This window comes from Elephantulus edwardii, unplaced genomic scaffold (assembly GCF_000299155.1).
Source record: "Elephantulus edwardii isolate Elephantulus edwardi_28Jun2011 unplaced genomic scaffold, EleEdw1.0 scaffold00210, whole genome shotgun sequence".
NCBI classification, from domain to species: domain Eukaryota; kingdom Metazoa; phylum Chordata; class Mammalia; order Macroscelidea; family Macroscelididae; genus Elephantulus; species Elephantulus edwardii.
This window is the reverse complement of record NW_006399960.1, coordinates 4,391,810-4,419,232: the sequence shown is the minus strand read 5'-3', so window position 1 is coordinate 4,419,232 and position 27,423 is coordinate 4,391,810. Positions and strand designations below refer to the sequence as shown.

General features: G+C 47.3%; 1 protein-coding gene across 3 annotated transcripts; it reads left to right on the top strand.

Moving 5' to 3' along the window:
- On the top strand, positions 1-25,638 carry BCOR (BCL6 corepressor). Of its 3 annotated transcripts, none has more exons than XM_006897517.1 (14): positions 1-126; positions 1,283-1,361; positions 2,273-5,122; positions 5,798-5,851; positions 6,344-6,530; positions 13,591-13,851; positions 14,364-14,606; positions 15,195-15,520; positions 15,825-16,079; positions 21,190-21,356; positions 23,013-23,158; positions 23,594-23,671; positions 23,895-24,051; positions 25,049-25,638. In XM_006897517.1, exons 1-14 carry the CDS (start codon positions 41-43, stop codon positions 25,338-25,340), a joined length of 5,181 nt encoding a protein of 1,726 aa, XP_006897579.1. In that variant the 5' UTR covers positions 1-40; the 3' UTR covers positions 25,341-25,638. The 3 variants fall into 3 exon arrangements, with proteins under 3 accessions (XP_006897579.1, XP_006897578.1, XP_006897580.1); XM_006897516.1 differs by having other exon boundaries at positions 14,262-14,606; XM_006897518.1 differs by lacking the exon at positions 5,798-5,851 and having other exon boundaries at positions 41-126; positions 25,049-25,340.
- Positions 25,639-27,423: the final 1,785 nt, after the last annotated feature.

Here is a 27,423-nt window from a genome sequence, read left to right as displayed (position 1 = left end):
ACTAGAGGCTTGAAGAGAAGCTGTTATCCAAGAAGACGACATGCTTTCTGCAACTCCCCTGTATGGGAACGTTCACAGCTGGATGAACAGTGAGAGAGTCCGTATGTGTGGGATCAACGAAGACAGGTGAGTGTGTCCGTCTGCTTTGGGCAGAGTCACTCAAGCCTGAGCTGGTCCAAAAAGGGTGGGGAGAACCCTCTCTCGCCTAGCTGGCGGCCCTTGATTTACAGTTTTAACAGGCAACCCAGCTCAGCGAAGCATTGCCGCCCTTTAAAAGATTAGCCCCTAAAGCGGCCTTTCAGTGCACTTTCATCCTTAATTTATTATTTCATATTTATGAAGGAGAATTAATCCTAGCCTATATGCTGCTTTATTTTAACTCTAAATGTCAGGAGCATGGGCCCAGGTGGATCGGCATTCGATGTGCTTTTAAAACAAATAGTTTGCTCAGTAATAAACGGGGAGCTGGCGACCCTTTGCTTCTTTGCAACCCTGGGATTCTTGTTGTCCTGGATTGTTGTCACCCAACCACTCTCTTAGGTTTCCTAAGTGGTGATTTTGGAGCGTGTGGTAGAGTCAGTTAAGCATAAGATGATTGAAGCTGCTCTTTGGAGTAATGATGAAACTTTTCCTGCGCTGCATGTCAGCGGTTTCATCTTTGGGATTTGGTAGTTGGCACCGAGCACTTTCTTTATCGATGCTCTCTCTGATAACAAGTCCCAGGGCAGCCGCACCAGCCTGGCATAGATGTGCAGCTTCCTCTCCAGTCTAGAGCAAGCTGACATTTGATGATAGTAGTGTGTACTCCCTATCAATTTGATAAAGGCAGTCAAATACAGCTTCCTTATCACCATGGAAACCAGTTTTTGTGGGACATGGTGTCTGACTATTTTGTTGGGGAGAAAGTTTGGAAAGCCCGTCCTTATGATCTTGGCCAGCCCACCTTTGGTCCTTGGCCATTTTACTACCTGAGTAGACTGGCTAGGGCAGCAGAACTCAGGTTGGCTTGTTTATTTGCCTTTTGGCCTCTCGAGAGAGAAATGGGTTGCTCAGCAGACAGCATTGCACTAAATTTCTGCCTTACCCAAGTCAGAGACTGATGTGTGATTTCATGGCCACCCACTCTGCCCTACCAGACAAGTTGAATCACCCCTGGGGCCCCTTTCAGTGCAGGCTACGGGGAAGGAATTTTGTTTTTTTTTTTGGGGGGGGGGGTGTAGATCTCTGAGAGATGCACTGTGTGAAGAATGCTTTCATGAAGTTGGTGTATCCTTTCAAACAGGAAAATCCCTGTAAGTGATGGGGACGCTTCAAAAACCAGACTGGAACTGAGGGAAGAAAATCCCTTGAATCACACTGTGGTAAGAGATTAATGGCTTCGTGTTGGACGCTATATCTGAATGTCAGTGATCTGTAATCAATGGTGCATTATTTTGCATACCATTAAAGGGCTATCCCTGGCTCAGGGCGGGGCTGAGTTGAGAGATGGCTGGGGAGGCTCTCCTCACAGCTCTCTTGTACCTTCTTAGTGGTGTGCTCACGTCCACATATTTGCCACTTCCGTCTGTGTTCTTACTTACTGGTGGCACGTGTGCTACAGTCCCTTTGATATGCCCCAGCCACATTGATGCTCCCAAATGGATACATTTCCAGCCTCCAAATAGACCCTTAGGGTTTACCTTGCCAGTAAAACATAGAACAGGACTGCCTTTCAGGCACCAGGGAGAGGAAGTCAAAAGAGGACACAACTGCGGGTCTGACCCCTGGCCTCTTTATTGATTTAGAAATGAGACAGGCTAAAGTCCTCTGTCCCATCCAAGATTGTTCCTTGTTATGTTAACGAATGCCTTCTCTCTCCAGGAAAGGCAAAGAGGGTGCCCTGGCTCCCATCAGGGTGGTTCTGAGAAGATTGGGATTGTGTCTTCTCAGTGGCAGCAAGGAATTTTTGCTGAGGAAGTGAAATTTCCAGAGTTAATAGATGGCTGTGTTAACGTATGGGCCTTGAGTCTAAAGGGATTGCCGCTTTGCGTGTTCTCAATACTAGCTGAACAGAGGTGAGGCGTGAGCAGGCAGCCAACCACCCTGAGAAAGGGTTGTGGACAAAGGGGAAAAGCCCTGTTAGCCTTTTTTTTAAAAACTGCTTCGCTCAGATTTTAAAGGCTAATTGTTCCTGATCTAGAGTGTGATGTCTTTTTAAAGGAATGCCTGCGTGAGGATGGGGCATTGCTGGTGTGAGGTGTCTTAGTAATGCTCATATTCCTCTTCTGTAAAGGTGGATGCCACTACGGCCCATCGAATCGATGGCCTGGCAGCGCTGAGCATGGACCGCAGCAGCCTGATCCGAGAGGGACTCCGTGTCCCGGGGAACATTGTCTACTCTAGCTTGTGCGGACTGGGCTCTGAGAAAGGTCGCGAGGTGGCCACGAGCACTCTCAGTGGTCTTGGATTTTCTTCGGAAAGAAATCCAGAGATGCAGTTCAAACCTAATACCCCTGAGGCAGTGGAGGCTTCCACTGTCTCCGGAAAACCCCCAAATGGCTTCAGTGCTATATACAAAACACCACCAGGAATACAAAAAAGCGCCGTGCCCACGGCCGAGACGCTGGGCTTGGACAGGCCTGCAAGTGACAAACAGAGCCCTCTCAACATCAATGGTGCTAGTTACCTGCGGCTGCCCTGGGTCAACCCTTACATGGAGGGGGCCACCCCAGCCATCTACCCTTTCCTTGACTCACCAAATAAATATTCACTGAACATGTACAAGGCATTGCTACCTCAGCAGTCCTACAGCTTAGCTCAGCCACTGTACTCTCCCGGCTGCACCAATGGGGAGCGCTTTCTCTACCTGCCGCCGCCACACTATGTCAGTCCCCACATTCCGTCATCCCTGGCTTCACCCATGAGGCTCTCCACGCCATCAGCATCGCCTGCCATCCCACCTCTCGTCCACTGTGCAGACAAAAGCCTCCCATGGAAGATGGGGGTCAGTCCTGGCAACCCTGTGGAGTCACATGCCTACCCCCATATCCAGAACAGTAAACAGCCTAGGGTGCCCTCCGCCAAAGCGGTTTCCAGCGGGCTTCCAGGGGACACAGCTCTCCTGCTGCCCCCCTCACCTCGGCCTTCACCCCGCGTCCACCTGCCCACGCAGCCTGCTGCAGACACCTACTCTGATTTCCACAAGCATTACGCCAGGATCTCCACCTCTCCTTCTGTTACCCTGTCGAAGCCATATATGACGGTCAGCAGTGAGTTCCCTGTGGCCAGGGTCTCCAATGGCAAGTATCCGAAGGCTCCGGAGGGAGGTGAAGGCACCCAGCCAGGTCCCGGGCATGCCCGGAAAACAACGACTCAAGACCGAAAAGATGGCAGCTCACCTCCCCTGTTAGAGAAGCAGGCAGTTACCAAAGACGTCACGGACAAACCACTAGACCTGTCCTCTAAAGTGGTGGATGTAGACGCTTCCAAAGCTGACCACATGAAGAAGATGGCTCCCACAGTCCTCGTTCACAGCAGAGCTGGAAGTGGCTTAGTGCTCTCTGGAAGTGAGCTTCCGAAAGAAACATTATCTCCTCCAGGAAATGGTTGTGCTATCTATAGATCTGAAATCATTAGCACTGCTCCCTCATCCTGGGTGGTGCCCGGGCCAAGTCCTAACGAAGAGAACAATGGCAAAAGCATGCCACTGAAAAACAAGGCGCTGGACTGGGCCATCCCACAGCAGCGGAGTTCTTCCTGTCCCCGCATGGGCGGCACGGATGCCGTGGTCAGCAGCGTGTCAGGGGCAGTGTCGAGTGCAGGCCGTCCAGCCTCTGCTTCGCCAGCCCCGAATGCCAACGCGGATGGCACCAAGACAAGCCGGAGCTCTGTGGACACCACGCCATCCGTCATTCAGCACGTGGGCCAACCCCCGACCACGCCTGCCAAGCACAGTGGCAGTACCAGCAGCAAGGGCGCCAAAGCCAGCAACCCAGAACCGAGCTTCAAAGCAAATGAGAATGGCCTCCCGCCAAGTTCAATATTTCTATCTCCAAATGAGGCATTCAGGTCCCCACCGATCCCTTACCCCAGGAGTTACCTCCCTTACCCAGCACCAGAGGGCATTGCCATCAGCCCCCTCTCCTTGCATGGCAAAGGGCCTGTGTACCCTCACCCGGTTTTGTTACCAAATGGCAGCCTCTTTCCTGGGCACCTGGCCCCAAAGCCTGGGCTGCCCTATGGACTGCCCACAGGTCGGCCAGAGTTTGTGACCTACCAGGATGCATTGGGGCTGGGCATGGTGCATCCCATGCTGATTCCACATACGCCCATAGAGATCGCCAAGGAGGAGAAGCCAGAGAGGCGCTCCCGGTCTCACGAGAGAGCCCGCTATGAGGACCCAGCCCTTCGGACGCGGTTCTCTGAGATGCTGGAAGCCAGTAGCACCAAGTTACATCCCGAGGTCCCCACAGACAAGAACCTAAAGCCAAACCCCAACTGGAATCAAGGGAAAACTGTTGTCAAAAGTGACAAGCTGGTCTATGTAGACCTTCTCCGAGAAGAGCAGGATGCTAAAACGGACACAAACATGTCCAAACCTGGCTTTGTATCTGAAAGTGCTGGCCAGAGCACAGAGACCAGCAAGCCCATGGCAGACCCAGGCCTGCAGCCGCACCGGGATTTCATTGCCTTGAATGACGAGCTAGGGCGTGCCGGTGACTTCCATGAAACTTATCCTTTCAAACAGGCCTCAGGCCCACCTGTCTTCAGTTTAAGCAAAGAGACCGTTCCAGCAGGTACCAACAAAGAGAACCTAGCGGTGCCTGTCACAACTTCGTTCCTTGAGCCGACTACTCTGGGGGCTGATGGCTCTGCCATAACTTTTGGTAAAACCCAAGAGGAGCCCAAAGCATTTTGTGTAGGCAGTGCTCCCCCATCAAGTGCGGACGGCACTCCCACCTATACCAAAGATGGATCTGATGATGCTGACTCAAATGATGGCAAAGTGCTAAAACCGAAGCCATCCAAACTGGCGAAAAGGATCGCAAATTCCGCTGGTTATGTTGGTGACCGATTCAAGTGTGTCACTACTGAACTGTACGCGGACTCCAGTCAGCTCAGCCGAGAACAGCGGGCACTGCAGGTGAGCACCCCCAGCCCCAAGCCCAGATACTTTACCAGCTGTCAGGTTTTTTAATGTGTAAAGAGGATTGGGGGAGTGTGGTAGGGCAGGGCCCCAGTCAGATATACTTAATCAAGCTTACAGTAATTTGAACGTAAAAAATGTGCCCAGTAAGGGGATGTGAGTGGTAGCACTACCAAGTTTGTGTGTCTATGGAGACGTTAAGTTATACTGTAGCTTTTAAATGAACTCCACTGAGAGCTAATGAAAGGAAGTTGTAATTATTTTGAAGGATATCTAAAGACTGCATGATGATTACCTATCAATTGCTTTGATTTCTCTGTGTTTATTATAAGATAGCCATACAATATGCTGAACAGTGCTGCTGAAAATGCCTTATGCGATACTTAGTGGAGATGACTAGCAGCCGCATGTCTGTGGGATTCGTGCAATTTTCTCACCCTTCCCCCCAAAAAAGAGAGGAAAAAAGCTCACTAAAGGGATAGAGTATGTGTTTAACGTACTAGTGAATTATGATAGATGTTGTATAGGAATTTCCTAAGATATTTTACTTTTAATTAAAAGATTAATAAAGCCAAATTGTTTTGCAATGTTAAGAAAAAAAATTGGTTTATGATTATAAAAATGGATGAAATTATCTAAATGATCCATTGAGTGCCCATTTTAATTACATAGATGGAAGGATTACAAGAGGACAGTATTTTATGTCTACCCGCTGCTTACTGTGAGGTCAGTTCTTCAAATTTTTATTACTAGAATCTTACATAAACCTTTTGAGTTAAATTTCATTTCCAAATATGCAAAGGGAAGTTTGTGGGCCATGGTCGTCTTTATTCATTGTACATTTTGTTTCTCTTCTGTTGTGTTTTTGTTTTCGTTTTTTCTTTTGCGTTGTGTTTTTGTTTTGTTCTATTTACCTTCAAAAGAGAATGTCTATCTCTTTGCAATAGTGTATGTATGGTCATACATACACACCACATGTATCTCTGCACATATAAAAAGATGTGTGACTCCTTACATATAGATGCTCTTACATCTTATCTGTTAAAATTTTAAAATATCTGAGTTGTATCTCATAGAATGTGGTTGGTTTTGGGCAAACTTTTCTTTGAAAAAAATTTCCATTAAGGTAAGGCCAATGACTAGTGTTTATGGAAAGGTGCTTGCTGTTTTGTGTTGGTGTTTTTTTTTTTTTCTTTTTCATCTCCATTCTCTTTCTAGCGTGCAATGATGCGCTTCTCGGAGTTGGAGATGAAAGAGCGAGAAGGTGGCCATTCAGCAACCAAAGACTCCGAGGGGTGCAAATTCAGCCCGACAGACTGGGAGAGGCTGAAAGGAAGCCAGGACAAAAAGCCAAAGCCGGTTGCCCTGGAGGAGGCCATTGCTGACCAGAATGACAGTGAGAGATGTGAGTAAATTCAAGTGATTTGTGTGTGTCCCCATATTGGAGAGAAAGGGGCAATCTTGCTGTTAATCTGAGAATGTGCTCAAGCCGGAAGGGGTCAGGGGGAGATTCCGGCAGCCCGAGATCCAGTTGGCGTCTGCTTGTAGAAGGGGGCTGCGTTACCTGTGACATGTGCTTTTGAATGTTGCATCTAGAAGTTAACACTCTATGGTGGGAGGTTATCAGAATGTAGGAGGTGGAGTGTGGTCTCGACTTTTGGCAGTGGAAGGAAGTCTGCCCTGCAACCAGAGGCACCTGGCCTTCCGTTCACTTTCCCCTCCCTGAGCCTCGTGGCAATCAGGTACAGGCTGGACCATTCTGGCATTCTCCCTCCAGAGGGACAGGTTTCATTATCAAGGGTGGTGGAGGCACCATGAAGCGAGCACTGTGAGCTGGCAACAGAATCCAAGAGAACATGGCATAAATGAAGGCGTTCTTTCCACCAGACAGAGGGTGGATTGTGTTTGGGGAGTTGAAATGTGGAGAGAAAGCTAGCTAGCACTTTTAAGTCACTCTCTCCACTCCAAACAGCAGGTCACCCGTTGGCCCACTTCGGGTTTGCCTGTGAGAATTAGCAACTGACAAAATGTGTTAGCAGCAAAGGGTGATGACCTCAGTCCTCCCTTCTGAAATGTGTGTGTTTTAGGCCTGAGGCCTGCGCTGGTTCTTGGAAACCTTGTTGGCAAAGGTTTCTGGGTGGACGTTGAAGAGAGAGAGCATGTAAAACATCCCTCTGTTATGTTGGTCCCAGACTCTGGGTTCATCAGCAAGCTGTGCCAGTGGAAAGGTCCTCGATTTGCCCATCTCACTAGGAGGGAGGGACTTATCTCTTCAGTGGCCAACGGAGTTTGAGAATTGTGGTCAGGAAAGCATACTCCCCACTTGGCTCCCTCAGGCTCCAGCCCTTCCATGGGGTCACAAAGAAAGGTCACTGGCCATGGTTCTCTCTCCTAGAGCCAAACCATGTGTCCAAAGTGAGTCTCAAAGAAGGTCATTGGTAATCCATGGTGGCCTTGCCGGGGTGCATGGGACTCTCGGTGTAAAAATAAGTTTTCCTTACTCTTCTTCACCTCAGGATTGAGGACAAAGAGATACAAGGAGAGGCAGTCCCAGTCATCCTACAGTGAAGCAGAAAAGAACAATCTTTTCTCCTCTGATGCTTACTGTAGACATACAACCTTTCCCATCTGAGTTGCTTCCTAACATCCCCACCCTTGGGAAGGTTTCTCAGAGACTTGGTGGAAGTGGGGCAAGGCCAGATTGCCAGAAAGTTGCTTCTAAGAGAGGGAAAACATGTTCCGCATGGTTGGTGAGGGAAACTGGAGGACGAGGGCAGGAAATAGGTCAGCCTCAGATATTCTCTCCCTTACCTTCTTCCCTGAGAAGTTTGTACCCTTCCCCATCATCTTTCCTGTAGCCAGGGAAGAAAACTCCATGTGACCAGTGAGGAGCAGGGAGGTCTCTTCTCCCTCTCTCAAATCCTCTGGGAACTTCAGTCCAAATAGCTGTCCCGAGCACCCATAATAGGCCCAGTGAGGCTTGCCGCTGGTACTCCTGAATCCTTGCCTGGACCCCTGGTGCTCGATCAGTTCAGCTGCAAATGAACTGGATTTTTATTTTTACTTCATTCATTCATTCATTTATTTTTAGAAAAATGTGTACTTTACTTGGTATTAACAGGTTTTAACATATTCTTTTTTAAAAATTTCCATTAATTCATTGTTATTCTTTTTTCTCCCTGTCCCCCCTCCCCCCTGGTCTCTTTTTTTCTTTGGAAAAAAAGTTCTTTCATTGTTATACAGTCCTCCTGCCCCGATCACATTACTATGCAACTCTTATTGTGGACTCTTGTCATGCCAATAATACGTAATCATATATTCCTTTTATACAGTTCTCTCCCTCATCTGTTTCAATGCCATGTGCATTATTTAGCTCATTTCTTAGTGTCTCCCCAACCCCCACATCAGTCCTATTCTATAACAGTGGCATTACACAGTATTTGTCTTTTTGTGACTGAGCTATTTCACTCACTGTAATGTCCTCCATGGTCACCTATTTTGTATAATATTTCATGAGTTCTTTATTTTTTAATGCTTTATTTCTTCAGCTTTGTTAATGGGCACTTGGGTTGTTTCCAACTTTACTATTGTGAACAAAGCTGCGATAAACATGAGTGTGCATATATCTACTTGGGGGCAGTTCTTGTTTCTTTGGGGTATATTCCCAGTAGTGGAATTGCTGGGTCAAATGGTATTTCTCTTTGTAACTTTTTTAGAAAATGCCATACAGCCTTCCATCGTGGTTGTACCATTTTACACTCCCACCAACTGTGAATAAGGCTTCCAGTTTCTCCACTACCTCTCCAGAATTTGTTGCTTGCTGTTCTGTGAAATTTTGCTATTCTTACTGGGGTGAGATGGTATCTCGTAGTTATTTTGATTAGCATTTCTCTCAGAGCTAGGGATTTTGAACATTCATGTCTTTGTTCACCATCTGAATGTCTTCTTTGGTAAGGTGTCTGTTTATATCCTGTGCCATTTTGCAAATGGGTTGTTTACCTTTATCTTGTGGTGTGAACTTTTTTCATATCTTTTTTTGTCGTTTGGCCACCACCATGTTCTCTCTTAGGTGTCATGTGGCAAAAGAACCGAGTGGTGAGCAGATGTGAGCTGGTGGGGAAACTTATGCAAGGCTCACAGGGCTTCCCAGGAGCCTTTCCCCCATGTGAGGCAGCCCTCCACTCTGGAGCACTAGTGACTTCTGATCTTGCCTCCAAAGAACACCTGAGATGGGCAGACACTTTTGCCAGATGGGGAGTGGGTGTCTCCTTGGGCAGGTTCATTTAAGGAAAAAATGAGTTAGCTTGAGGGCACATTGATCAGGATCTTCCTTTATGCTTCATGACAGTATATGTAGCAGAATTACATTTTCATTTTCATTAGAAGTTTAACAGATGAGTTGGAAGAGCCTCAAACTTGAAAGGCTCCTGATTCCATTTGTCACTAGGAATGACCAGAGGCATTTTGAAAATGGAAAAGCTTTGGGCCTTGAGTGGATTGTTCTCACTGCCAACTACTTGGCTTGACTGGACCCAGGCCCAGCCCAGTGCTGTTACTGGGGTGGGAGCTGAACAACGATAGGACAGCTCATCTTGTTTAGGGGAGGAGCTTCACATAATCTAGTTAAGGAACCTTCATGGAGAGCACCTGTGTGTTTTGTCAACTACTTTGATTTGGAGAAGGGAGATTCTCGATGCTCCTTCCATAGTAGGTGTAAACTTTAACAAGTTTAGCTGCTGCTTGAAGTCATAGTTACAGTGGAGGAGTTTTTCAGTCATGGGGAGCCCTCAAATGTCTTTATGCTCCTTTAAGCTTGTTTGGGACTCAAGTGGGCACGGTTACCACAGTGGTGTAGTCTCTTTGTTGCCACAGTGACTTGTTAATGTTGCCATGACAATGCTTTTGTAAGGTGCTGCTATGGTACACCCATGATCAACTATGGGATGCGTTTGCTTGCAAGTTACATGATTGTGTACTGTGGGGAGCAAGTGCTAAACCACAGCTGACTTGGCCGTGTTCACAGCTGCTGAGAGCGCGTGATCAGGGGCACATGGCTTTTCACTTTTAGAACAACCAGAAGTAGCAGTGGTGGTAGAGCCTGGTGGTTAGGAGCCCTGCCTACCCCCTTGGCCCCTCACCAGTAACCCTGTGGTTGGTTAGAGGTTGAAATGACCTCATGTTTGGAGGCCCAAGTTGCGGTGTGAAAATCTCTTGCTCCTTTTAATGTTTTTCCTCATAGTGGTGGGGGTGGGGGTGGTTAGGAGAGGGAGTAGAACTAGTTTGGGAAAAGATCTTTTCAGAAAAATGGAAAAGAAAGCAGTTAAACTATGTGTGTGGGCGGGCGTGATTTCAATGAGCAACAAAATTAGCACTGGAGGATTCCTGATAATAGTTTAGGATGAGCAACCACAGGCATCGAACTTGACTCATTCTTGACCAGGCAGGAAAAGGAGGGAGGCCAGAGCGACTCCCAGGAGACTTTTGCCTGGTGAGGAGCAGTGAATGACCTGTGGAGTAGGGAGGTGGGGTCCCCAGCTCACTCAGGTGAAATATGCTCTCCAAGCAAAATTTAGGGGCAAAGGGTGGTAGCTTTTGTGGCCAAATGTCATGTATGTGCGATATGTCTATGAGCTTCACTCTGAAAGGAAAACAAGAGTGGAACCTTCTCCCTGAGAGATGTGGCCTAGACTATTCTGGAGGTGATACTATGGAATTTAAGGAATTCTGGTGGTGCGCTGTTTAAGTGCTTGGCTGCTATGTAAAAGACCATCTATTTGAATCGCTATCTGCTCTGAGGAATATGAGCTCTCTGCCCCCATAAAGATTTACAGCCTCAGGAGCACTATGGGATATGCCGACTAGATGGCTGTGAGCTTATGGAACCTGGAGTCCAAATATGAAATGTCGAAGTTGAATCTGAAAATGAGTTCTTACTCTGCTTAGAAAAGGCAGTGCATTTTCTGACCTTGCAACATCGGTTCTTCGGTTCTTAATTTTCTAAAATCATCCCCCCCCACTTCCATGAGTGTGCAGAAAAGGCTCATCACAAGATTGGGGAAACGAGATGACATAATTAGGAGGTGTCACACCTTGAAATATTATATACATAGGGGTTTGGATCCTCTGGTTTGAGAGTTGGAGTATCCGTGTGAGTGTGTGTGTGTGTGTGTTGTGTGTTGTTGAATCATCAGATCTGACTGGCACAGGAAAACATTGCCCCTCCTTCTCCAGTGGAGCATTTGGTGAATTCAAACTGCACACCTTCAGGATTGCAGCGTAGCTCCTTGCCACTAGGCCACCAGAGCTCCCTTAGAGTATCCTTTTGTTCTGTCCATTCCTCTGGCTTTCCTGTTGGCAAAGCTGAGCCCGTGTTTATGAAGTCTGCCCCTGGGAGGAGGTTTGCAATATTCCTGATTTACAGTTGTTGGGGGCCGAGATGTAAAGTCATGTGGTTACTGCTAGAGCAGTTAAGAAGGTCACAGAGGGGATGAGATGAGAACCTGCAGCCTGTCTGTGTGTGTCTCCTGGCCACCACTTTTTTTGGTTCCCGTTGGGATATGAAGGACTCAGTTATTCTCCTGTTGCTGCTGAGGGTTGTGTTAGATCCCTGTCCTGATGAAAGACCTGTTGTTGTGCCTAGAGATGTAGCTCAATGGTAGAGCATGGTGTCTCGTGAGCCACAGATCCCAGGTTCAGGTTTCATTCCTGATCGCAGGTAGAGTCTGGTAGAACCAACATCTCAGGCCATAGGAAGAAAAGAAAAAAAGACCTATTGTTTGATGCCCATCAGGGCTAGGTGTACCTCAGACCTGGAGTGGAGGAGGGTGGGCTTGGCTTCTGAGTCGTGGATTCACACACCCAGTCTATATGGTGGACCAGTGGGAGTTGGAAGGAGAAACCATGGGGAGACTAATCATTCCTTTGCAGGAGTAGACTTGGCCCCACCCATCCTGTTCCACCTTGAGGAGGGGAGTGAGCACTATGGGGTAGACAGCACTGGCCAACCAAGGCCCTGGAGGAGCTCACTAACAGAAATGATTGTCCCTAAATGCTGGGGGTGCCTCCAAGAGAAGCTTTTTCCCCGGGGGGAGTGTTGGGAGGACTGGACACTGGCAGATGCAGCACAGGTTTTAGTATCTAGTCTAGAAATGAATTTGTTTAGCACAGTAAACCCCTCGCCCTTGTCCTGGGGATGCAGGATATGGGTGAACATCTCAATACTACAGAGTTTATGAAGGAAGTTATTGTTAGTGTTGTTTTGTATGTTAGAATGCAGCCAGCAAGGAAGCTGAGTAGTTCTTTTTGGCTGGAGGAGAAGTAGGAAGTGATGGGCAGTGAAGATGGAAGTGGGGAGGGTGCTAGAGTGAGCTGAGGTAGCGAGTGCTGACTTAGCTTGTGAAAGGTAACACCTAGCAGGGAAGGGATCACAGCTTGTCTGTAGATGTCTCTTGGATGCAGAAGTGTGAAGACAGGAGCAAAGAGGAGTGTCTGCTGGAGTGGCTCATGTCCCTGTGGGTGTTCACGGTGGGCCCACAGTGCTGGCATTTGGAGGGCCTTCCTCATCTGGCAAGGAAGTGAGGCCAGCTCCCTCCTTTAGCCATTCCCTTCACATGTGTGAGAATGAGGACAGGAGAGGTGCAGGGACAATTTCTTTGACAATTTTCTTGAACGTGTGCATGGGCTGGAACAACTTGGCCTTTGGCCTTTTCTAGGCCCCTTCTTCCCAGCACCCTTGGTCGACTCAGCCTGCCTCCTTGAAGGCAGCTGCCCCCTGTCCTGTGGGCCCAGAGCCCTCCGGAAGGTGCCGTCCCAAGCCAGCAAGGACAGGTCCCATTGGCTTTGTCTCTGTTGACCCAAGTAGATGTTGTCCTTTGTCTAGGTGCCATTTTGGTGGTTTGGGTCTCATTATTACATCATCAGCTTCCCATTTATTCTGACATAGTGATCTTAGCCAACAGATGTAGCTGTTAAATAAAGCACTTTACACAGTTTTTTTTTTAAGTAGAAGAGGAGAGGTAGAGCTCCCTGATTAAAACAAGCTTGGAAGCAGGAGTGGCATCCACTTCCGTAATAGCTTGCCTCTGGAAACCCTATGAACCTGCAGAAAGGATGAAAGTTATACAGGTGTCCAGGATTTTCGTTCATGGGGTCGATGTGAGTCACCTACTACAGCACTTAACAACAACAGAAGAAGAGAGAATGTTGCTATTCCAGCTCCTTTCTTGGTGGTTGGCTTATGTCCCCTCCCACCCCCACCCCCCAGCAAAAGAAACACATCCTGCTTTACTTCCTGGCTGTCTTCAGCATACCCTTCCGTTGGGGAGTTCTGTTTCTGAGGGTCTTTTACTTGACTCTTAACTCCACAGAAGGCCTTATTAATAGCAGATTACCTTGGGCATGTGGGTCCTTCCTTCTCATGGTGACCTTTTGGCTCTTCATTCATATATTGTCTCCCCTCCCCGCAGGCGAGTATAGTACTGGGAACAAACTCGATCCCTTTGAAGGCCAGGAGGACAAAGATCTTCCTGTAGAGAAGTTTTTCGTGGAAAGGCCTCCTCTGAGCGAGCCGCCCACTGAGCCGGTGGCTGTGGACATGCCGCACAGCCCCACCCTCCGACTGGACAGGAAACGTAAAGCCTCAGGTGACAGCAGCCAAACTGAGGCCACTTTGGAAGACATACCAGAGGATCCTCTGCTGAAAGCTAAGCGAAGACGGGTCTCCAAAGGTGAGCTAGATCAACTTCGGCTGTCTGCTTGGGGGTCTGTGCATGCAGCCAGAGGTGGACCGGTCATGTAGGTGTGGGTGTGAAGCTTGTCACGCCACCCATCCTAGACCAAGGGCGCTGTCCCTTTGACCCTCTGAATGAGCTCAAGTCCAAAGACTCCCACCCTGGAGCCCCAGGGATTTGGATACCTATAGCCTGGGGGGAACTCCCTACCCCTCCCCTCCCCCAAAGCCAGGTGTGGGAGCTCCAGCCCAAGGATGGCCAAAGACAACTAGGCCTACTTTGCGAGACTTGTGACATGCAGAGCTGAGACCAAGTCCCTCCCCCTGTCCCTCCCCATTAGTGTTGCATAAGACAGTTTTGTTCCCCAAGGGGGCTTTTTGATTAATTTGTAGTTATTTTTCCATTAGATGACTGGCCTGAGAGGGAAATGACAAACAGTTCCTCTAACCACTTAGAAGACCCACATTATAATGAGCTGACCAACCTGAAGGTGTGCATTGAATTAACAGGGCTCCATCCTAAAAAGCAGCGCCACTTGCTGCATCTTAGAGAACGCTGGGAGCAGCAAGTGTCAGCAGCAGAGAGCAAACCTGGCCGACAAAACAGGAAGGAAGTGACCCAGGCAGTTCAGCCTGAGGTCACTGCCCAGGGGAATAACATCACCGAAGAGAAACCCAGCAGGAAAAGGTCAGAGGCCAAAGGCAATAGAAGCTGGTCTGAAGAGTCCCTCAAATCCAATGACAATGAACAAGGTATGTAAACATGTCCCCCCTCGTGGAGGGAGGTGCAAGGGCCTTGTGGGCATATCTTAGGGCCACAGTAGTGACTAAACTGAAATATGGTAGGAAGGGGCATTTCTCCATGGTATTCACCCCCCTTGCCCCTCCCTCTCCACTTCTGTCCAAACCTACTGTGAGGTTTGGTAGTGGAGAGAGGCATCTAGAATGCCATACTGCCTCACACAGCTGGACGTGATGTTGACATGGGCCTGGTCGCTTGTCTTAGGCTCTGCCTTGTCAGGTCCCTGAGCACCTAGGTTGGCTTTGCCTGGGAAAAACAGTGCCCCCACCTCAGCGGGTGGTGGGGCTCAGGAGAGCTGGCTTTTGCGGGCTTGTCTAAGCCCTTTGATGAAGCTCCGCACTCAGTACTCTGTGGGTTAGCCTCTATGCCGTTTGAGTATGGGATAATTAAAATATTAATGCTTTGAAAACATAATTGGTATATCTTTAAAAACTGAAGCCACTCCAGTGATCAGAGTTTAACAATAGGCTTTTCTTTCTGCACCAGCTACAACTGTGTAACGCCCGCTTCTTCTCCTCCCGCCACCCCTCCATATTTAGGCCTGCCTGCGTTCCCCAGCTCTCCGCCCATGAAGAGCCTTTCACCCACCAATGCAAACAGCAAGAAGCAGACCCAGCCAAGCTGCATGCCAGCCTCGAGGCCGCCTGCCAAACAGCAGAAAATTAAAGAAAGCCAGAAGACAGATGTTGTGTGCACAGATGAAGACGAGGATTGCCAGGCCGCCTCCCCATTGCAGAAATACACCGATGCTGGTGAGAAGCCATCCGGGAAGAGACTGTGCAAAACCAAACACCTGATCTCTCAGGAACCCAGGCGGGGCTTGTCCCTGACGGGAGACTACTACGTGGAGAACACTGATGGCAAGGTAACCCTTGATGCCCCCACACCCTGCCTGGCTGCTGCTCACCAGAGCTGCTTTCCCCAGGTGCCCCCTTCAACAGCATTTTCCTGTCTTATAGAGCCAGGGCTCTCAGGGCGGGGGTAGTGTGGAATTTCAGACTAGAAAAATTGAAAGCCTTCCTCTTTGATGAGCCACTGCCTGCACTTAAAACATAAACAACACAAAAGAGCTTTTTCCATTGGGGTTTAGAATCTGAGAAAGATGCAGGGATGGAGCAGGTGTTGTGAGACAAGGCCTGACCTGTGTGCATTGTGTGGTTTTGGGACAGGTAACTGTCCGGAGATTCCGGAAACGGCCGGAACCTACTTCAGAGTATGAACTGTCACCAGCCAAGCAGGAGCAGAAGCCCTTCGACCGCCTGCAGCAATTTCTCCCAGGTTCCCAGACCTCACAGTTGCCACGCTCAACTTCCCCTCAAGAGACAACCCAGTCTCGCCCGATGCCGCCTGAAGCCCGGAGACTAATCGTCAATAAGAATGCTGGCGAGACCCTCCTGCAGCGGGCCGCCCGTCTTGGTTATGAAGTGAGTCTCCCCATGGGTGCTTTGGAGAAGCTGTGGTTGGTGGGAGGGGGCACCTGAAGGCTCGGAGACAGCAGTGTCTCCCTCCTCCAGGGAGGGCTGGGCCAGGCTCGTCAGCAGGATGCTGTGTTAGGCTGTCTCCCTGCTGTCTTTGGTGGCACGTTCAATCGTGGTGCGAAAAGAAAGGCCTCTCTGATGTTCAGTTCGTGTTCAGGCAGGTAGGCTGCTTCGGCATCCTCCAGTCTCGCTCACTTATCTCTGATACAAAATCTGACATAACCCAGGGCTTGGCAACTGGGGGAATTTTAATGAGCCCTTTTGGATTCCGATTAGCAAGGGGGAGAGAGCTGATTGGCAGGATTTTGGGGGCTGCCTGTGCTGTTTGGGTGGAGAGGTGTGCGGTGGGGAAGTCGCAGGGAGGGCAAGCCCAAGCCTTCTCTCTCTGAGAGGCTAGGGGAGCCCAAGAGGGCTCCTGGACCTTAGCCTCCCCTGAAGCACAGCCTGTGAGAACAATAGCTTATGTGTGCTTTTCTGAAGCCCTTACAGTCCATCAAAAACCTATCTCATTACTGTTCCAACTCATAGCAGCCCTATAGGACAGTCAAAACGTCCCACGGGATTTTCAAGGCTGTAAATCTTTACAGATGCTGACTGCCACATCTTTTCCCCTCAGAGCAGCTGGTGAGTTTGAACCATTGACCTTTTACAGTTTGCAGCTGAGCTCTTAACCACTAAGCTACCAGGCCTTAGAGCCACCCGTTTAACCCTTTTAAGCACCTCATGTGGTAACAGCTAGTAGAATTTCCAATGAGGAAACAGCCCCGGAAGGGTTAAATGATGTCATTCACTACTGCTCAAGAAGTGAGCGAAGAGTCCCGAGCAGCCCCTGCAGTCTGTCTCTGCCGCTCGGAGCTCTTCCTCCACTGCCCCCCCCCCAGCTTCTCTGTAAGACCAAGACCTGCCCCTTCCCAAACCCTCTGCCAGAGAGATGGCTCCTGCTGCCCTGTGCGACTCCCCTCACACCACCACTTGTCACTTGAAATTGTGATGCAACAGTCCATAGGGCAAAGAGATTTTGGTTTTGTCATGCTGCCATTAGCCCTTCCAGAGTTGAGTGGTGAAAAGAGAGGGTGAAAAGAGAGGGTGACTGGGTGAGCTGGGTGCGGAAGTGAGACGAGTACGGGGTGGCTGGATCGAGGCTGGACCCCTTGCTCTCACTCCTTGACCTGTGCTATTGTCCATTATGCCCTGAGCCCTTCCCAGTGGACTACACAGAGGTGAGGCCCTGTGGAGTGATTATGTGGATGGGGAGTTGGCAGTGGGCTAACGCACCTGCCTCTTGGGGTGGTCCTTTGAAGGCAAGGCGTTTTCTTAGCTCAGCGTCTTTTTTGCTTGTGGTTCATATCATCATGCCCCTTGTATTTTTGAGCTCTCTTGATTATCTTGGAGACAACTCTCTAGAATGACTTTGTATCATTAGCTGGGTTACTTGTGAATAGAATCTAAGTGGCCACTAATCTAAGAAGAATCTAAGTGTTTTTCCATGATCGAAGACAGCAGCACCTAGGACAGGTGGATGTGGCAGACAGCCATTCCTTTCTGCAAATGGCTGATCGGGCTGAGAACATAGGCTTCTGCTGCTTTCAAGGACTGGAGCGGACGGAAACGAAGTCTAGAGGGTTTGCACAACACAGGCTTATAGGCCTGTCTTGTCAGCGCCGTGGCTTCACCTCTGTGCTTGGCATCAGTTCGACTCAGGGTCTGATTACCCAGCAAGCAGGCAGGGTAGCCATGAGCTTACTTGTGCTCACTTACTAAGCTGTAGTGAACAAGTCTCCCTTTTTTCCACTACCATCAAAGATTCTGCTTCTAGGCATGCTTGGCTTCCAACTTTCTCCCAACCCCACAGTGCCTTCCGACAGAATCAAAGTCTGTTTTCAAATTTACAATAAGCCCTGACAGGACAAGTAAACCTAAAACACCCCACCCCCACCCCCGCTTTAATTTTAGCCCTAAGAGCCCAAGAAGGTCTCTGTAGTAGACAAGTGCACATGGTGAAGTTGTTCACTACAGATTAATAAGTAAGCGCAAGAAAGACAAATTAAGATATTTGCTCCATACTTATTTTAGGCTACTAGACCTTTGGAACAGAGGCCAAACCTGTGAGGATATCTGGTGTTGTCTTTGAATGTCAGTTTCAGTATGTATGCTTCACGGGTGTCACGACACCTAACTTTGTAACCACTGAATAAAGTGCTGGGCTTTCTTTGCCAATATAATGTGTTTGAGTGGTGGCTGGGGTCAGGTGTGGAGATTTAAGCCTTGGACAGTGGAAGGACACTTGGCTTATCCCTGGTGGAAGTGCAGGTGGCATGCCCAGCATGTATAAGTGTTTTCCCAAAGTTAGTCTTTACTGCTGTTGCGTATTATGTGCCAGGAAAGGCTGGCTAGGCCAGGTGTCACGTTCACCTGCTTTCTGAGGCTGAGAAGCCCCTAGTCTTCATCCAGACAACCAAAAGAACACCTGAATGGCCAGAGACACCGAAGCCTTGCCTGCAAAAAGGCCGCTGTTTTAGCTGAAAATGCGAATATGCAGCCACATGCTTGTGCATTTCGTGGTGATGGTTAAATTTTCTATGAATTGAATAAATCATGTTTTTTCAAAAGTTAATGAGGCATTTAATTAATTAACAATGTCGGGTTTATGGCCTTTATGGTTACATTTTGCGGTTAATGGCATTCGGCTTATAGTCGCTTAACAGAGAATTGTCCAACAAAAACAGTGCGGTTTTGTGTGGGAATGGGTGGGCTGCCTGACAAACACTCCCATTTCAAGTGTGGAAAATAAACTGAGCAGTGTCTTGGGTGGACAGAATTGTCTGACCTCTTAGGCATTGTCTCTCAGTTGTCAGACATGCTTGCCACCTATTTACAGTTCGCTTTCCTCCCAGCTCCGAGGGTGTGGTTAAGCCACTTGATTCCCCTAGAGAGGGAGCCTAGGAATGCTGTGTTAGAGGGGTGGATTACAGCCCCTTGATAGTGCCTTTTGAACTTTCACAGTGGACCATGTACCAAGCGATGTGAGTTACAGGTTTAGTACTTCCTGTCAATCCAAACCTAAAGTTTAACCTCTTTGGGCCTCATTTTCCCCAGATGTTGAGTGAGAGCCACCCCACTGTCCTTTCCTGGTATCTGGCATCTTCCAGTTTCTTAGGGGAGTCTCACATGAGGACACGAGAAGTGCCATGTAAACAGTGATTTCGACACTATTGAGTTAGGACAGCTTGTGACAAAAGTCTTCCCTGGCTGCTGGGCATTAATGCCTTTACTGCTGTCCTCCAGGCAGAGAGGTGACTTACCCCTGGAATCAGCCCTGGTAGCCATGAAGGTTTCCAGGTGAAGGCCATGATTGTCAGAACAAATAAACCCTGAGTTGACAGGACAGCAGGCAGGCCTCTGGGATCCGCGTAAATTGATCTGTGCTCAGCAGTCGGTGGCGCTCAGGCCTGATCCTATAGTCACGTGACAGGGCCTCTCTCTCTGGCTGGGGCACACAACTCATTAGCTTGCAGCCGTCCACTTGAGTCTGGCTAGTGAGGGCCTGCTATAAGAGCAGCAGCTTCATGCGGTATCCTGGATACCAGCGCTCAGGGCAGGTGGCCTGGGAGCCCAGAGGATTGTGGGCTTTCTGGCAGGTTAGGATCTGAACGAAGAAATGAATTTATGGGCATGCTTTCTCTCTTGTTTTGGAAGGGAGCTGCCTACTGTAGCCTGAAGCAACAGGGCATTGATGGAGGCTTACCAGAATGGAACATTAGGTTCACAGGGTGCACATATGGAACGTTCTAGTTAGCACTCAAGTGAGTGAGCACTTTGATTGACGTGTCCCAGAAAGGCATATGGTTTCCAGAACCCACCACGAGTTGATGAGCAGGCGAGAATGACCCCTGCTTTAGTTTGAACAAATGAGTTATTAAGAATTGTAACAAAGGGCAGCCCACTCTCACCCCAACAATCTCCCCTTTAACAAATGGACCATAGATTGGGTCCCTCGATGCCATCCTCAGAACCCCATAGCTCTTGCTGGGTATGATTCAGGGAAATGGTGCGCCATGTTTTCTGGTGGCACATAATCTTTGTGTTTGGAAACTTTGTTAATCAAGGTAATAAAACATTGAATAAATTACTGCTTTGCTTACTGCTGGAGGTTCATGTTAATATTTTAACACACCAGTGAAGTAAGATTAATAACAACGATTCCAAAGCAAACTGTTGACATTCTGAAGGGGGGAAGGGTAGCCGTATTTTATTTAGTTCTTGAAATGTTTCAGTTGTTGTATGTAGTGTATCAGATTCTTGTCAGTAACATAATACATTTTTGAGCCAAACCATAGCTGACCCTCCAGCAGGTTTCCAGAGGCTATAAATCACTTGGGAAGAGATTGCCCATCTTTCTCCTGCAGGGCAGCTGGTGGATTTGGATAGGCAGCACAGCTCTTAGCATTAAGGCACCAGAACCCCCTTAAGATAATCTTCTCTTGCTATAGCTCCAAGCCTAACCCTGACTACTTGAAGCATGTGACATTATTTCTTGACAACATCTATGGCATTGGTGGAGAAACTTCTCTTTGACTCTACTTAGAAGCATTGCCACCTAGGATCAAGATTCTTTGTCCTGAAAGGGCTACTGATAGATAAACAGGCATCCTTCTCTTGAGTTGAGGTGTTCTCCAGCTCATTGAATCTCTCTAAGAGCCAGTTAGCCATACTTTTATCTAAACTTGAGCAAGAATCTCTCTGTACCCATAATGTTAGGCACTAGGCTAAGGACTTTCGTAGGATTCCCTCATCACATACTCTGAACACCCTTAGGTAGATCTGTGTTTCTCCTCTTTTTCCTTCACAGAAAAGGAAGTAGAAGCTTGGCAAATTTTCTTTCTGTCTTCGGGCCAGCTGGGAAGTGGCAGAACCAGGTTTTAAACATAGTCCTAGATTACCCTGGCCTGAGGATATGACTTTGAAAGCAGGTTCTGCTGAGCTGTGGGAGGTCACTCTCACTCAGGTGGTGCACTTGGCAGTGACCTGATGGTGGTCCTCTATCCCCTTTCCACAGGAAGTAGTCTTGTATTGCCTGGAGAACAAGATTTGCGACGTGAATCACCGAGACAATGCAGGTTACTGTGCCCTGCACGAAGCTTGTGCAAGGGGCTGGCTCAACATTGTGCGGCACCTCCTGGAATATGGTGCTGATGTTAACTGCAGTGCTCAAGACGGAACCAGGTTAGTGATGGGTCTGGCTCTCGGCCTGGCCACAGGCTGCGGTTTCGGAATTTGCAGGAAAGAGGGGAGGGATGCATGTTGCATTAATGACAAAATCCTCTGGATTCATCAGACATACGTTTCTGGCAAATTAAATAGAACTTTGAGTGTGTATGACATGTCCTGGGGTTTCTGCATCCTTTTCTTTTTCCTCTTATCCAAAGCTGCTACTAGGAAGCATTTGTGGGCTTTTTAGACTATGACCTCTAATTCTTTTAATGAAAAGAAAGAGAGCAGCATGTAGTCACCCTAGCAGGATTGATTCTGACTTCTAAATTGATTATCTGTGTGTGCGTGCATGTGTGTGTCTGCCTGCCTGGGTCAGGTAGGGTACACTTCAGTGTTAAGCTTGAACATCTATTGTGGTTCTAGTTTTGTAGAATATCTCTTGGGTTTTTGTTGGTTTTGTGTTTTGTTTTATTTAGTTTTTTAAAACAAACAAACAAACAAAAAACAACACCTGGCCTTTTTGCTTTACTTCTTGATTTCTGGATTTTATTTTATTTCCTTGTTTCAGTGGCTAAGCTATCCTAAAGCTTAAAACCAAGAAAATAGCATACAGCTAGGATGTTGCTGCTTCTAAATCAGTTTTTCTCCAAATTGGCATAACTTTGTAGCCCAAAGGACGAAGCCAAGTGACTTCCTGCTCCCTGAAGCCTGTCCCAGAGGCCTTCCTGCTCAGAGGCTGTGTTCATCATTGCCTCCCTATCAGAGCCCTCATTCTTGCTACATCTCTTCCTCTATGTGTTTGTGTGGTGGATGTGGTTGGTTGTTCAGGCTGTCAAGCTCAGTGGAAAAATGCCCCTGAAAATGTCCAGGCCTTGCGAACAATCAGTGCTGTTGAGTTTTTAAGATTTTTCCTCATTTTTTATTATATTGGTGTATTTTCAACATAGAGGTGATCTGAAAGTTCCAGTCCCTCAGGCCATGGCCACCTGCTTGGTGTAGAGCCTGCTACACCTGTCCCTCATCCCTGACCCTCCCTCTATCCTTGACCTTCCTTTGTTGGTTCAAGGCTCAGGTCTGAGTCAGCCTGAACATCCTTCTGGTTGTATGAGTGCGATGTCATTGCCACGCAGGTCACTAGGACTTTCTGGAGAGTTATGAAAATCTGTACACTCCTCTTTCACAGTTTCTAAGTAGCATTCCCTCAGAAGAGACTGCAGGCAGCAGGCCTGGTACCCTCCTGAGAATGGGCTGGGCTGGGCAAGCTTACAGGACAGTCCTCACTATGCATTTCTCCACATGTAGATTTTTGGATTAACTCCTAGCCTGTCAAAAAGTTGCTTGTTGTATTGGCCCCACCACCTGTAAATGATCATCAGTCCTCGTACAGTTGTAAAGACTTTCCTGTTTATTGGGAATTCCTCCTTTGGCCTAGGATTAAGGTCTGTGTGCATTGGAGAATTCGGCTGGAAAGACCTGAGTGTAGAAATGGCAGGATAATCTATGGCCTAAGGATGTCACTGTGTCTTGTTTCCCTGGTCTGGAATGGCAGTGACTGTGCATTACCTTCTGCGTGAAATGGAATGGGGTGCCCACAGGCCATGTTGTGTAGCTAGCAGGCTGTGGGGGAAGCAACCACCCCAGCATACTTACCCCAGTGCTCCTCCACAGGCCTCTCCATGACGCCGTGGAGAATGATCACTTGGAAATTGTCCGCCTGCTCCTTTCATATGGTGCTGACCCCACTTTGGCTACGTACTCAGGTAGAACCATCATGAAAATGACTCACAGTGAACTCATGGAAAGGTTCTTAACAGGTAAGTCCCTTCAAGAACCAGAAATGACCCAGTTCAAGAAATAATTGGTGTTCAGAAAATTACATGGGGACTCGACTTAGGCAGAAACGGTAAAAAGCTAGTGATGTACTATTTTTCAGGCAACTGGAGTGTGTTTAGCCTTTGGTGAGGGCAGGGAGAGGGGTTGAAAAATTGTCATATAGAGAAGCTCAGTATTTGCGTTGATGTTGCATTATCCTAATGCTTTAAACATTTCCTAAAATTATTTGCATTTTATAAAAATGCCTTTCACCATAGGCTGGGTGGTGTGTGGGTTCTTCGGGGCCCTGAGGAGGGCAGAGGTTAGGGGAATGCACATAATGGGACATCTCAACCTATTCAGGTTTTATAGGAAAAACATGGACTGCTATTTACTATCTCGTCAGCTGACTTTATCTTGTTTTTCTCAATTTCCAGATTATTTAAATGACCTCCAGGGGCGCAGCGATGATGATGCTAATGGCTCTTGGGACTTCTTTGGCAGCTCTGTGTGTGGTGAGCACCGTTGGTCTTTTTAGCTCAGTGGGAATTAATGAGTCCCAGAATGTGGCTCGGGCTCAGTTGGGGGTGAGGGTGAGGGTGAGGGTGAGGGCTGAGGGGTGCTGGATACTGGAGCCAGCCAGGACTCGGTTGGTGTGGCTCTTCTTTTATTGAGAGCCTTGTTGGGTGACGACCACATCCTCGTCCTGGATCACTGATTGCTTTTTTCCTATCTTAGAACCAAATGAGGAAAGTGGCTATGATGTTCTGGCAAACCCCCCTGGACCCGAGGACCTGGACGATGATGAGGATTCCTATAGCGATGTGTTTGAATTTGAATTTTCTGAAAGTCCCCTCTTACCGTGTTATAACATCCAAGTGTCTGTCTCTCAGGGGTGAGCATGGACCACCTTGCGATTGGGAAAAGCTAGGCTGCTCTTGGGGTAGTGGCAGGATTAGCAATGTCTTTGAAGCTAGTGAGCTCCTTATAAGCAGGAAGACTCACTTAATGCAGGGAATCTTCCCCAAAAGGGTACATAAGCTTAATTAAAAACCAGTGGGGGTAGAGGAGCCCAGAACATTCATAATTGTCTCCATCAGGCATTGAGTCATTCCCTGGAATGTCAGGCAAGAGTTGGCACGCTCGGTCACTTAACTTTAAGGTTGGAGGTGACTTCTCTTGAAGGGCTTCCCCCCTCTCGGGACACTACCAGAGGGGACCCTCCCAATACTTCAGGAGATCTTGGCAATTCGGAAATTCTCCCTTTTCTATTCCAATTAGGGTTTCCATCCTATGTGTGGTCCCTTGACTCTTGATGGGTTAGCAGACTCAGGTCCATGTCTTGCCCTTCTCATTCACCCAGGGACCAATCCTTTGGGGACTGTGTTTATAAAGAGACCTACTGTTTACCAATGAAGGCTCTGAATCTAGAAACACATATATCATTCCACATAGACACATTGTATTCAAGACAGAAATCATAAAGTTGAAGTGCAGGAGGCATATAAAGAATGTAAGCTTTCATGATGTGAATATGCCCAGACCTGGCGAGTATCTGTGGAGACTCAGCAGTGAAGGGGGTATTGTGAACTCCTCCCTTCAGAGAGATTTCTGCCTCCACCTGAATGGCTTGTCTCTCTCTAGATGTACTGTTAGCAAAGCTGTAAGAGTCCAACTCCCCTGCCACCAGAAGTAGAGATTTCCCCTTCATCTGGATAAGTCCGTTCAGACAGGGAGTGAGTACATGGAGAAATGTCAGGGGTGGGAGTTTGAGGGAAAAGAACCCAGCCCTGGCAACCACCATGGATCAGTTTAAGTTTGGGTGGTAGTTGATGGCTGTGAGCTCTTTTCATTTTCCCCAAGCATAACTTGCCCTCCTTTCTACTTTGCAGGCCCAGAAACTGGCTATTACTTTCAGACGTGCTGAAGAAATTGAAAATGTCATCTCGCATATTCCGCTGCAATTTTCCAAATGTGGAAATTGTCACAATTGCCGAGGCAGAGTTTTACCGGCAGGTTTCAGCAAGTCTGTTGTTCTCTTGCTCCAAAGACCTAGAAGCCTTCAACCCCGAGAGCAAGGAGCTGTTAGATCTGGTCGAATTCACCAGCAAGCTGCAGACTCTGCTGGGCTCATCTGTGGAGTGGCTGCACCACAGCGACGTGACCTCGGATGACTACTGGTGAGCGCACCAGAGTCACCATGTACAGTGTGTCATAGTGTTAATCCTTGTGCATATGTGTCATAATACGACTATTTCTGTAAAGAAAGGACACTATTACATATGAAAATATCTCTTCTTTATATAAGAGAAATGACTCCAATTGGAAGGACTTACAAACATTTATTTTTTTTTTCCTTTTTACACATCAGTCAGTTTTTATGAAGTTGTTATAATGTTTCTTTACTTTTAAATGCACACATGCTTTGGATATGTTTGCTTTTACCTAGAACTTTTTTTTCCCTTCATCTTTTTTTAAGGAGGGGAAGAAATGAGGACACAGTAATCCACACATTGACATTTATTCTTACAAAGTCAAAGGACAGCTTGTAACTGTTCGAAGTGTGGTCAGGATGGTGTGGCTGGTTTGGGGAAGTGAATCTGGGAAAGGCACTTGGTGATGTTGTAATTTTATGTTTTGTTTACAGAGTACCTGCTATTGGATGTAATCCAGTAGTGTGTAATATAAATTAAAACCATATCCACACACAACAACTAATTGTATGAAACTTTTATATCCTAATTTAAAAGCTGTGAAATTTGTTTTCACGCATCAAACCGGATTGTTTATATGTTTAAACATTTTATGCTCTTATTTAAAGAAGACTTTGAGCTATTTTTTTCTGTACCCTGTAAAATATTGAAAACTAACAATAATATGTTGAGGTTGCTTGAAAAAAATGTACATAAAACTAAAATTTTTTGAATTGTGTGTTTATGTTTGAAATCTGTGTTTTAACTTTGTAAGTAAATTCTCTGCCTTTGTATTTATATTTTACAAAATTTTCTTAAAAGGCAATAAACCTGTTGAGGAAAGGAGACCCTTGAAGTGTGCCTTGTGTCTTATGTATTCCTGAGACATATTGTTGTCACTGATTTTGGTTTTAAATGATGTTGATAATCAAGTTCCCACTAGTGAACTTGACAGCAATTTATAGTTTCTATAAACCAAAGCAAACTAGAGAGTCCCAGAGGAATTATACTAAAAAGTAAAAAAATTTTAAAGTAAAAAAAAAGTACTGAAAAAGGAAGGCAGGGAAGAACACAGGAAGAGGTCATGGAGACCATGTTGGATCTTGAAATACGTGGAGAAAAGGGGAGAGAGAGATGAGAACTGCTTTTGAGTCTATTCCAATTCTCAGCCACCCTAGAGGACAGTAATACTGCAGGGTTTTCATGACTGTAAATCTTTATAGGAGCAGGCGGTCTCATCTTTCTCCCAGAGAGGTTGATAGAGTTGAACTTCTGACCTTTCTGTTTGGGCTCAATACTTTAGATACTGTGCAGTTAGAGCGCTTTGACAGAAAGGGGCCTGCAATACTGTAGTTGTGTGGCATATGGGGTAAACGAGGTACAGTTGGAACTGGTGTCATCCAGGATGATTAGGTAGAAGGTAGGTGTGAGCAGGGAGGGAGCACTAGCGCTGGTTTTATTTGTGGGTTTTTTGGGTTTTTTTTTTTAAAGTAGTACTTCATTTGAGTACCAAATGAAGTTTGGAAACGGTCTTGAAGACAAAGCAGCCAATAATTTTTGTTTTCAAAAACCAATACTCTGTCTCCAAACCTTAGAAATACTCATTATAATCTCATACCAGAACCCCTCCCCAACTCCAGAGTTAAGCCCTATTAATAATTTTACTACATTTTTTTTGTTTGGAAGTTAACATCAAGCAGGTGAGAGTGAAGAAATGAAAAGGCCAGATAGGAAGACAAGTAAAACAAACCTGCACAAATGATTTAAGCAAAAGAAAACTGGTGAGCTTGAAGGAGGTGCCTTTGTCGTTGTTATGTGCTGTTGAGTTGCTTGCGACCCTATGTACAACAGCCCTAAACCCTGCTCTATCCTGTGCCAATTGCATTGCTTCTGACACACCCATCCCGATTACCCCAGTCACTGAATCAATCCACCTCATAGAGGGCCTTCCCCTCCTGTGCTGTCCCTCCACCCTACCAAGCATGTTGTTCCTCTCCAAGGACCGGTCACTCCTTGCAACATGTCCAAGTATGTCAGACGGAGCCTCAGAATCCTTGCCTCCAAGGAGCCACCCA

Bases quoted from the DNA above. Each gene is read 5' to 3' on its own strand.
- BCOR (XM_006897516.1), top strand. From the start codon at position 41: ATGCTTTCTGCAACTCCCCTGTATGGGAACGTTCACAGCTGGATGAAC. The intron at 14,607-15,194 runs GTATGTAAACAT...CTCCATATTTAG, and splicing joins ATCCAATGACAATGAACAAG to GCCTGCCTGCGTTCCCCAGC. The intron at 24,052-25,048 runs GTGAGCATGGAC...TCTACTTTGCAG, and splicing joins CAAGTGTCTGTCTCTCAGGG to GCCCAGAAACTGGCTATTAC.